This window comes from Aulonocara stuartgranti, assembly GCF_965226115.1.
Source record: "Aulonocara stuartgranti genome assembly, chromosome: 11".
NCBI lineage: Eukaryota > Metazoa > Chordata > Actinopteri > Cichliformes > Cichlidae > Aulonocara > Aulonocara stuartgranti.
This window is the reverse complement of record NC_138947.1, coordinates 38,942,877-38,955,033: the sequence shown is the minus strand read 5'-3', so window position 1 is coordinate 38,955,033 and position 12,157 is coordinate 38,942,877. Positions and strand designations below refer to the sequence as shown.

Sequence of the window (12,157 nt, the reverse complement as noted above, 5' to 3'; positions counted from 1 at the left end):
AATCGCTGGTCGCCTGTCATCCCAGATAGTTGCAGTAAATGTTTAGACGAGAAGGGCACTCTGTTTCACTGTGCATGGAGCTGTCCAAAATTACAGCAGTACTGGAAATCAGTCATGCAAACTCTATCTAAGATTGTTGGAGTAAATATACCTGTTGAAGCAAAAATGTGTGTGTTGGGTATAAATCCAAAGAACCGTGATTTTAGCTCCAGACAGCTAAAATAAATTGACTTTGGACTCCTGCAAGCCAGGTGCTTAATATGTTTGTATTGGAAGAAAATGGATGAACCCACAAGTAGTCACGTGCGAATCATAAACGAATCGTTCAATACTCGAGAATCACTTTACTGACTCAAAAATTCAAAGGCCCAAATGAGTCATTCACTGACTCATCCCTGTTGCTGTTAGCAAACTAATTTCATTAGTAGAAATATATCTAACTTATAATTAAAATTGTGGGGAAAAAAACAACAGCCAGTTTCTTAACAGAAACATTTCTGCTCTGGACTGGAAAGAAAAACCCTGAGTAGAAAGCTCACATCAAGACAATATTGCCGTACATTTTGGGAGGAACACCCTGGAACTGGTGCGGGAGTATGAAAGGGAATCAAGGAAACTAGCAGATTACAGGAACCATCTCCGTTTCAACCTAAGATGTAGACAAAGCAGAGTTGTTCCTAAGAGCCTGCGCCTTGGATTCACAGTCAGGGGATACAGAGCAGACTTGATTCTACAGAGAGCGCAAAATCACCTTTTAAGTGAAAGGATAAGACAGGTCCATTTCACCATAGATGCCCTCCAGATCAAGATCAGCCAGACCCTGCAGGAACTGGAAATCCTTCTACCCTCTCCAATCTTAGAAGAGGTTTACAAGTTTGTGGACAAAGCTCAGTGGGCCCAACACTCTAAAGGAAAAGAAAGACAACGCAGGAAATGCCACACCTTGCTTTCAAAAACACACACTCCTCAGTCTGAACCTACACAACCCAGAGAAGAAAACACACCGGAAGACAGTCGGGAGAAATGGGTGAAGAACTTTTCAGACTGGAATCTCACTGAACCTGAAAAGAGAGTATTAGCCAAAGGACTCAATTTTGCCATTTCTCTGCAACAGTTGCCCATAGTGGACCTCATCTCAGCCACAGAAACCGCCATACGGATTAATAAATTATCACAGACAGAAGCAGAACAAATCAGGATGAAGGTCTCGGCCACCCTCTCCAGTGCCAAAGTCCCTCCGTCTAACCTCACATTACAAGAAAAGAAGGCCGTCGCTTCCCTGAGCAAAGACCACAGCATCACTGTTTTACCAGCTGATAAGGGAAGATGCACCGTGGTCCTAAACACTACAGATTACCATACAAAGATCACTACGCTCCTCAGTGACAACAATACCTACGAAGCCTTGAAGCGAGACCCCACAAGCAGCTACAAAAAGAAAGTTATAGCTTGCCTTCAGGACCTTGAAAAGGACAAAATCATTGACTGCCTTACATATCACCGCCTTTACCCAGGGGATGCCATACCCTGCATTTACGGACTTCCTAAGATCCACAAAGAAGCTGTCCACTCAGACCCATAGTCAGCAGCATAAACTCAGCCACTTACAACATTGCTAAACACCTTGCTACCATCCTTGCGCCTCTCGTGGGGAACACCCCACACCACATCAAGAACTCCACCGACTTCACCGACAAGGTCCAGAAACTTACCCTGGATCCAGATGAAACCATGGTGTCCTTTGATGTAGTCTCTCTCTTCACTTGCATACCCACCACGGAGGCCGTGGAGACTGTCAGAAAACGACTACAAGAAGACAGCTCCTTGGAGGACAGGACCAACTTCACACCCGATCAGATCTGCACACTGTTAGACCTCTGCCTCACCACTACATATTTCAAGTACAACGAAGGCTTTTACAGACAAAAACATGGCTGTACCATGGGCTCCCCCGTGTCACCTATTGTAGCCAACCTTTACATGGAGGAAGTGGAAAGGAAGGCTCTTGGCTCTTTCAAAGGAAGAGTAACCAGCCACTGGTACAGATATGTGGACGACACCTGGGTCAACATCAAGACACAAGAAGTGGAATCCTTCACTGTGCACATTAACTCTGTGGATAAAAACATCAAGTTCACCAGGGAAGACACAAAGGACGACTGTTTGCCTTTCCTGGACTGCGCTGTGCACATTGAAGAGAACGGCAACCTCAACATCGAAGTTTACCGGAAGCCCACACACACGGACCAGTACCTCCTCTTTGACTCCCATCACCCTCTGGAACACAAACTTGGAGTAATCAGGACCCTACACCACCGGGCAGGACATGTTCCCTCTAAGCCTGAAGGGAAAAAGAAGGAACACACACATTCTTAAAGTCAGCAAAGAGGCACAGAAAAGAAGACCAGACACCAGCGAGGGAGGATAAGAAGGACAGACGCAACAACATTGTCATCCCCTATGTAGCCGGTGTATCAGAGAAACTCAGGAGAGTTTTCTCCAAGCATGACATCCCGGTGCATTTCAGACCCAGCAACACGCTCAGACAAAAACTGGTTCACCCGAAAGACAAAACTCCAAAACACAAACTTAACAATGTGGTGTTTGCTGTACAGTGCAGCGAGGAATGCTCAGACCTCTACATTGGAGAGACCAAACAGCCACTTCACAAGCGCATGGCACAGAAGAGCCACCTCCACAGGACAAGACTCAGCAGTCCATCTGCATCTTAAGGATAAAGGACACTCTTTCGAGGATGCCAATGTTCACAGTTTGGACAGAGAGGACAGATGGTTTGAAAGAGGAGTGAAAGAAGCATCTATGTCCACTGTGAGCGACCATCTTTGAACAGAGGCGGGGCTTACGACACCAACTCTCTGCCATCTATAATCCAGTTTTGACATCCTTCCCAGACGCCTTAACGCCCACTCACATCCTGGGCCATCTGACCTCAGATCAAATCACACGATAAGGTGGGGCCAGGTTTCACAATGAGCTCACCCGAAACCCTGGCTGATTGTGACCCACACCCATTGTCACACCCTGGCTCAGGTGATTAGAGGATCATCAGGGGGGAAACTCCCACTGAGTTTAAATCTGGGACTCTCCACCATTTGACCTTAGAACTGAAGAAGCTTCTCGGATGAGAGGTGAAACGTCTTCAAGCAACTTAAAGAAGTCCAGACGCTTTTCTGTCCAAGCTCCTTTGACTACGATGACCTGGATGACTGAGAACCTTCACAGACATCAAGACAATACCTCCTCTGTTCACAGTAGCATCGCTCTGCTAACATGCTAACAGCACATTTGAGTTACTCACCCCTTCCCTTCCTGTGCGGAATCATAACATGAACAAATCACTCAGGAGTCACTCACCCCCTCCCTCCTGGCTCACAGCTTCTTCTTCTTCTTCTTCTTGGTTGACAACCAACATTAAGGAGCATTACCACCCCCTGGCTCACAGCTCAGTGGACATTTTGATGAGAAAATATATATTTGACACATTTGAGGAAAATACTAATAAAATAAAATAAAAATAAATAAAATAAATGTTCCCTTTAGAAATCTTATTTTTTTGCTCTATAAAAATAGTTGTTTTTCTTTTTCAATCACTCATCTTAGCAGTAGGATATACATGAAAAGAGAAACAAATTAAGTTTGAGTAAAAATGTACATTTTTACACTCTCTGGGCAACTGACTCAGTGACTCAAATGACTCAAAAAACCTGATTCATTTTGGCGAGTGACTCATTCAAACTCAATTCAGTAAAAATAATCGAATTTACCATCACTACCTTCAAGTCATATGTGGGTGAAGGAGATGGCATCATGTATTGTATTGGAACGACTTACTTATATTGTTAGAGGAAAGGGAGTAGATTTAGAAGAAATATGGTTACATTTAACTGAGTTTCTCAGACATTATGAAGGGAATTAATTTAGAAAATGATACTTGGTGCTGAGTTTTTTTGTTTGTTTGTTTGTTTGTTTTTGTCATTTTTATTTTTCGTTCTCGCATTGGTTTTATTTTATTTTATTTTTAAATCTATATTTGTTTATTTTGGGGACGATGTTGTTTAATATAAATCTTATGTTAACTGTACTATTATTCTTTACTTGTTCTGTAATATAAAACTCATTAAACATTTTTGTTTTTTAAATCTAACACTTCATGCTCTCATGTTTTTCTGTACCAATGGATTTTGCATGTACTCTATCTGCCTTCTAACAGAAGAAGAATTAATTAAATATTTGTTTACAGATTGGTACCTGGGACCCTCCGAGTGGCCTAAACATGACAGACAACCAGAAAGGGAAGACAACTAATGTCTCTGACTCCTTGTCCAATCGATCCCTGGTGGTGTCTACTATACTGGTATGGTTACTTTTCTTTGAGATCTTAAGCTTAGGACTGTATAACATGACGCCTCCTGTGGAGAAATATGTCATTCAGAGTTCTCTGGTCTATTTTTCTGGCTCTTTCAGAACAGTATTGCACAGTCTTCCTCATAGCTTACTACACAATAACAAGTGTGCTTTGAAACACATCGCTAAATCTTACTAAGGCTGCGTCCACACGTACATGGGTATTTTTTGAAATGCAGATTTTTCTATGCGTTTGCATCTTTCGTCCACAGGTAAACGGCGTTTTCGGTCACTGCAAACCGCAATTTTTTAAAAACTCCTGCCAGGGTGGAGATTTTCGAAAACTCAGTTTTTGCGTTTTTGCATTTACGTGTGGACGAGGAAAATGGAGAAAACGCAGCGTCAAAGGTGTGCGCCTTTTTTGACGTCACACTGTGCGCCACGTTATTGTTTCAGTGAAATTAATTTCTACAATGGCGGACTTAGACAAAACACTGTTACTGTTAATTTTACTCTCTGCTGTGTTTAAATGCTTACATATACACACACAGTTACTGTCCTCCAAACATAGGACTCAGTTCTGCTTCTATGGTAAATGGTAAATGGCCTGTATTTGTATAGCGCTTTACACATCAGTCACACACACGTTCACACACTGGTGATGGCAGCTACATTGTAGCCACAGCTGCCCTGGGGCGCACTGACAGAGGCGAGGCTGCCGGACACTGGCGCCACCGGGCTCTCTGACCCTCTGCTTCTATGCGCCATCTTTGTTTACTCTGCCATTTCTACACGGTTAGGAATATATCGACACCTGTTGCTTTGGCATGTTCCCGGCAGCGTTTTCCTTTGTTTTTGGCGTTTACGTGTGGACGGGATTTTTTAAAAATGAAAAAGGAAAATCTCAGTTTTCAAAAATACCCGTGTACGTGTGGAGCTAGCCTAAAACTTTTGAGTACATTAGTTCATCTTATCAATTAGTATATAGTGTGCTGTCAAGACACAATGTCAATATGACACAATACGTTGTTATGTCTAATATGAACGTCAGTGCAGACACTGAACGCGCAAGGCTAAAAAAGCCTCCAATGCCTTCATCCTCCAGGAACTGCTTGGATACTCTGACCACCCAGCACTCAAAATGTGGTCATAAATGTTTTGTACTTGTAAATCAGTTTTGTATTTGTGCATCTGTAGATAAGAAAAAGATTTGTGTGTGTAAAAATATTTACACAAGTTACAAATTCTTTTTGTTAAGGTCTGGTTACACATACAAAGCAAGAAAATCCTTGTGAAACTCTGCACTCAGAGGACATGACATTGACCCATCTGTTCTCTCATTGGATAGATAAATTTGTGATTGACATGACATTGACCAATCAGCTGAAAAGAAGAAAAATTGGCTCAAAATTCGTACTTGTGAGTTGAAACTTGAGTGCAGAGCTTCACACGGATTTTTTTTGCTTTGTATCTGTAACCAGACTTTAACAAAAAAAATTGCAACTTATGTAAATATTTTCACGCACACAAATCTTTTTTTCGCACACACAAATTCTTATCTACAGATGCACAAATATACGCATTCTGATTTACCAGTGCAAAATATTTATGACAATTTGAGCCCATAAGTATCTTACTATCTAAACTTAGTATCACAGCAAAGTGTGAAATGTACAAGCATGCAGAAGTTGCAGTAAGTTACAGTGAGCTTCAATAACAGCAGAGGGAGATATTTTATTTCAAGTCATGAAAATAATCACAGGAAAGCATTAAAATGTAAATACATATTAGCTGCCAAGGTAATAGTTTCTGGTGATTAATGACCCTCGCATGTACTTCATATGTCTTTTGATCACTAACGACCTCTTGGCTTTGAATACATTATCTCCTCCAGCTGCAGCTGCAGCTTCTCCATGCATTAATGCAGCTTCCGCATGGGTATCCATGTCACGCTATGGAGAGATAAAGCTTGAAATGGGCACAGTGGACTGGCGTGTTAATTGCATCCTTTGCCATGATGCTGGGTTGAGAGATCTGAGCATTCCTCAGTGGATCTGCCTGCTCAGACTATCACTGATTGACTGCCAAACCAGACATGCTGAATGATGTTGCAGGCACCATTACATTCTCCCCAGCTTCCACAGACCCTTTCACGTCTTTCAAGACTGAATGATTGTGAACAAAAATCTACTTTCAGTGTTTTATGTTTAGTATTTATAGAACTCACATTAGTGTTTCATTATGGTGCTTAAGTAATTTTAATAGCGATGAAAACAAGAGACTTATTGATACACGAGGATCTGGAAACGAAACATTTCGTGTAATTTTTCAGTTACATTTAATTACATGGCTCCTGTGCTCATGGGCAGGCGTCATGAAAATGTTGCTATCTATGTAATGGAATACATGAAAATCATTCAGGTGCAGCAAATACAGAGGCCCTTAAGCTCTTCTCTTTCACTTTGAAATAATTGCTCCCAAATCTTTTCATTAATTAATCACACCTTATTTAATATTAACGCCTCCATGTTAGCACACATAAAAGCTACCCCCCCCCCCCAAAAAAAAAAAACACTCTTCTTTTGTTTCTTCTTTTTTATTAGCTTGTCTCGAGCTATAAGAGTCATGAGCTGACTGTCAATTATCAACTCACATCTGTCTTTTCTTGGAGGGCAGGGGGCTCAACCTGCTTTGTGCTCATGATGCACCTCTACACTTCTAAAATTATTAACTTGTCAAAAGCTTATTTGTGTTTCAGCAGTGTTTCTGCTCATGTTCACGGCTTGTATACATTTTAGAAATTATGTACATCAGAAATATTATTGGCTGGCTGAAAACAATAAGGACAGATGACGTAATGTTTATTAGCAAAAACAAATGGCTTCATGCGTTTTAAGCCTCTTTGAGATTAAGAAAAAATACTTACCCCTTTCTCTTTTTTGCTATTTTTTCCTATGCGGTTATTAACCCCGGGATTAGAGGAAATGCTGTGGAGCTGCTGATTAATGTCACAGCACCACATCTGTGTTTCATATATTTACATTTAACATCAAAGGTTCATCAGTTTTATCTCTTATAATTCACATATTTTGGAGGTAAAAATGACTCGTTGCCAAAGAAGACCTCTCTTATCAGAGGACGTTTTGCTTTACTGATTAATCTTGAAACATTTTGTTTCAAAGCTTCCTTTATGTTTTTACTGTGGGGCATAAATGCACACGTTGTAAAAGTCCCCCCTCTAAGTGTATGCCTGTGGCTGTGGTTATGAACACAGACAGCACAGAGTCTGCCGTGTGATGGCACCATGGCACTAAAGGGAAATTTTAAGAAGAAATTCACATTAAAGCCATTTATGAGCCTGATATCGAAGAAGCAAGTGTAAAAATAACAATATCAAGTAAATTGTGGGTTGTCATTATTTATCACAGGTCTTCTTTCTTTCCGCACATGCTGTGAAGTGATTGGATTGTAGTTATTAGCAAAGACTCTCCACCGCTGTAATTGCCATATCAGGATTGAGTCATGGGGAGATGTGTGATGGCTGTGAGCAGCAAAGAAAAGGAGGGAGGGCTGACAATAATTGGGTTTGTTACATTTGATTGATGCACACTTTCATCTGGCTTCTCATCATTTTCTCCTGGATTATGTACTATAAAACATGATGTAATTACTCTTGAGATCTTGGCCTATCAACAGTTTATCTACTCAGGAAGTCATTCCAGTTATGCTGTTGTGGAAATGGAGTACCTTTAGGCTAATAGCTAGAGCTGTGGATAATATACCGTGTAATGTCTTGGAGAGAGCAAGGACCAGACTTGCTTTCATTGTCACAGAAACAACCAGTTGTTTTTATGATTCGCTGCAGGGGAACAGTAGAGCAGAGTGTTTTGTGCGTCATGTAAACTAACATTTAAACTTGGTTAAGGTGTTGCAAAATATTTTCTGGAGGTGTGAACAGACAGTTACAGCTACAAATCAAAAAGGCCACCGTGACATCTTAATATGTCAAGTCACCAGTTGATTAAACAGCAAATCATATCTTACTTCATCATTATCATACTGTAAACCTAAATGCTCAGAGTAAATGATAGAGTAGGTAGTCTAAACTTAATTTATCAAATACAGTTTCTACTACCATGAAAAGGTAAGGCCTCTTTTGGGTTTTCTCTCTTGTTGAGTTACTGAAATCTTGATTAACCACCTGTTTTGCAGGTTCAGTAACATCTTATACTGAATTTTAAAGTAACTCTGGAGGTGAGTGGAGGGTTGGTTGTTCCATGGTGGTTCCTCCCCTCCTTGCTCCAGTCTTCATGCCAACTATCCTTGGGCAAAATACTAACCCCAATATGGTCTCCGATGCATCCATTGGAGTGTGAATGTCAGATAGGAGGCACTTGAGTATACAGAAAGTGCTTGTATGAATGGCTAAGTGAGGCATATTGTATAAAGTGCTTTGTGTGCTCGGGTACAGTGAAAAAGCACTATATGACAAACAGTTCATTTACCATTTACTTTTTGTGTTCCCCTATAACTGTGCAGTGTAGAGACACATTATACACAACGTGCAGGAAAGATTAGGGTTTTTATAGCAAATTATGGAAGGTAATTCAAATATTACATACATTTTGTTATACTGACTAGTTTAATGATTACAAGAATTCATTTATAGTTCATTTCTTCAGGTTGTGGTTATCACCATGTTTAAACATTAAAGCTATCAATCTGCTCAGCCAAATGGGTGAGCACATAAGGCTTTTTCCATTGCTTCTTTCTTGGTGTGGCAGTCAAAGGGAGATGAGTAAGCATGATTAACGTACATAGACTATAAAAGATGAAACCATCATTTCACCCACTGGGTTTGGATTCCACATTTTCAAGTTTTCGAGTTTGTAAATTATCAGTGTGACCAAGCTTTGTTATCAAGCTGTAAAAACAAATTGTATGAGTGCAATGCACACATATCTCTACTGTTTAGGACTGATACATTAATAAAACTGCACAAGACAATTCCATTAAAATTCTCCAGTGGATTATAGATGAGGCCTTGTAGACAGGAACTGGGTTCTACACTCTGTGCTACCACCTATTTATCTATTACAGCAGCCACATCCCTAACTTTTAAGTCTGTTACACATTGAACGTGTTGTGAGAAAACAATTTGAAATTCTGAATTTTCTGTAATACTTGTGTAACACAGACGCACAACAAACATGATGTATTTTTGTGGAAAATTTTTCCTCAGAACATGTGAAAAATGAGTGGGGGTCCTGGTAACCTTGATACAGTTGAGGTAACATGATTCGTTGCTGTTGTCATCATCTTGTGAATCACATTTTGTCTCATCACTCACGCAGGACCAATTGGCCTTGGAAAACCATACTGGGGGCAAATTTCATATACAAACCACAGATCACACAAACCCCTCCTCCACATTAAGAGGTTTGTTTAGTTTTTTTGCTTCTTTTTCCCTTGTTTCATGTTGGTAATCATGAGCATGCCACCAGAACCGTTACAGCTTTACCATATAAAAAAAATAATTCCGAAAACGTTAGGACTTAATTATAAGAATAAAAAGAGAATGCACTGTTTTTCAAATCATGGAAAACCCAGATTTATTCACAATATAAGATAGAAAACATCAAATGTTTAAACTGAGACATTTTAGTATTTCATGCAAATATCTGTGTAGGTTCTCATTCATCCAGGTCATGGTAATCTAAAGAGCTTGGAAAGAAAAGCGACTGGAATTCTCTCAATCAATTCACCTCCCATCCAAAAAGCGTCTTCAGTTCTAAAAGCAAATGGTAGAGCCAAGGTGTTTAAAAGGGCATGGGTGATTATCAACAGAGGTGTCGAGTGAAGCCATTGTGGGACTGTCCATCGCCCTATCATGTAACCTATTGAGATCACCTGACAAAAGGTGCGAATGGGCTTTAAAGCAGCTGAGAAGGGGTCTCAAAATGGCATTGTAGATGGCAGACAGCTGGTGTTGAAAGCGACCACATGTTTTATGAGCTTTCTTAATATTTTTTTCCCTTCTGGCTTAGAGGAAATATTTGCTGCCTGGTGCTGCAGGGTGCTGATTACTCCAACACGGCAGTGAAAGTGGTTAGGTAATGTGTTGCTTAAGGTGCGACGTGTGGAAAACAGGGTCTGGTCACTTAATCGATTAGTGACTAGGTTGATTGTGGCTGTGATCTTGTACAGGCCAATAAACCTGGGAGTGAGTTTCTTGGATTCACTATGAAGTTTCAGGTGTCTTGTGGAGAGCCAGACCCGGTCCCCTGGTTGAAACAAATGGCCGGGGAGATGTCAGCAACAATGTTGTTTGGCATATTTAGCATTGGACTGAGAAATAGTGGCCTGAACTGTGACGTCATTCAGGGGTAAGACCGCAAAGGATTCTGGGAACTCGTGGCAAGAGGTACTAGCGCACGCAGACTTTCAATTGAAATCAGTCACACATCGATAAAAAGAAACACAAAAAATGGCAAGAAGCTGTGGTATTATTAACTGCAATAGCCGGTCACATGAGAGCCACGGGAAGCCGACGGGTAAAGAGATCGGTTGTTATCGGATTACGTCGTTGAAGAGAAAGAAAGAGAAATTGTTCGAGCCATGGTTCCGAAGTAACAAAGAGCCACGGATGGCCTGGATTGCAGCCATTCAACGACCAAATATAACGTCTCAGAACACTCCAGCTCACAGGTTAGTCTGCTCCAAGCATTTCCACAAAGGTCAGTCTTCTGTTGTAGTTATTACGTAATTTATCATAATTGGTGATATAGGTTACAAGCAAGTCTGGCGCTGAACAGAAATTGTCGCGCTATATGCTCCTTTATTTATTGTGCATAAATAGTGAATTGTCCTGACACAATATTGCGTTTCGCTTCTATTATTACCATGGTACACTGACAAAAACATATACTTTTATTCACAGGATAAAACAGTTGTTTTCTATCACTAATTGTCCAGTACGATTACAGCATACAGTATTATTGTCACTGCTACATTTCTGTAACGCGAACCAGAAATTATTTCCACTACTAATTAATTACCATTTAGCTCAAAGGTTATATTAATAAACGGTTAACGAATATGTATTTATGAAGACGATTTGTGAGACTGGAAATCTTACCTTTGTTCGTACGATGGTCTTTCGTTCTACGCGGTACATTTCAAGGTCCTGCACCCATTTGTCGGTAAACTGTACCTGGGCTTGTTGCAGTGACCTGAAGTTACTAAACTTCATGAGTGTATGCACTCACTCCAAGAACCGTATAATTATAAATATGAGCGTGGTGAAAGTTGGGCAGCACGCTAACCGTCTTTTGTCCACTCTGTGCTCGTAAGGGTCTGACCCTTTCACTCGACTGATTTTTTCCTCGTATCTTTTCTTTGACTTTTCATCAAGTCTGTCTTTGTACAGACCGGTATTGTTCTCCTTCATTTTGTACATACCTTTTTGGGGGGGGCAAAGAAAAAGCAAGAAGGTATTGGAACCGAAGAATGAATGTTTTGCGGTGCTGCAAATGCTTGCATTTGATGCGGTACTTGGATTGTTTTGCCACGAGTTCCCGGCATGCAATGCACGAAAGTCACATGGTCTGTCAATCTCTATATGTGAGGGGGCAAACTCCTCAAGATGGGTGGTGACCATGGTGGCCATTTGGGAGTCGGCCATCTTGGATACAACATTTGTTTTTCAATAGTTTTTCAATGGTCCCTTAATAAGTGGGAGGCACATTTGTAAACTGTTGTAATTCCTACACCGTTCGCCTGATTTGGATGT

The 12,157-nt window shown here is 40.7% G+C and overlaps 1 protein-coding gene across 2 annotated transcripts in view; it reads left to right on the top strand.

The window, feature by feature from the left end:
* The window catches only part of grik2 (glutamate receptor, ionotropic, kainate 2), a 340,023-nt gene that overhangs the window by 220,747 nt on the left and 107,119 nt on the right, over positions 1–12,157 (top strand). For both annotated transcript variants that reach the window (XM_082550857.1, XM_082550858.1), the window contains exon 10: positions 4,262–4,375. In XM_082550857.1, coding sequence (XP_082406983.1) covers positions 4,262–4,375 — 114 coding nt within the window. The remainder of the gene's footprint in view (positions 1–4,261; positions 4,376–12,157) is intronic.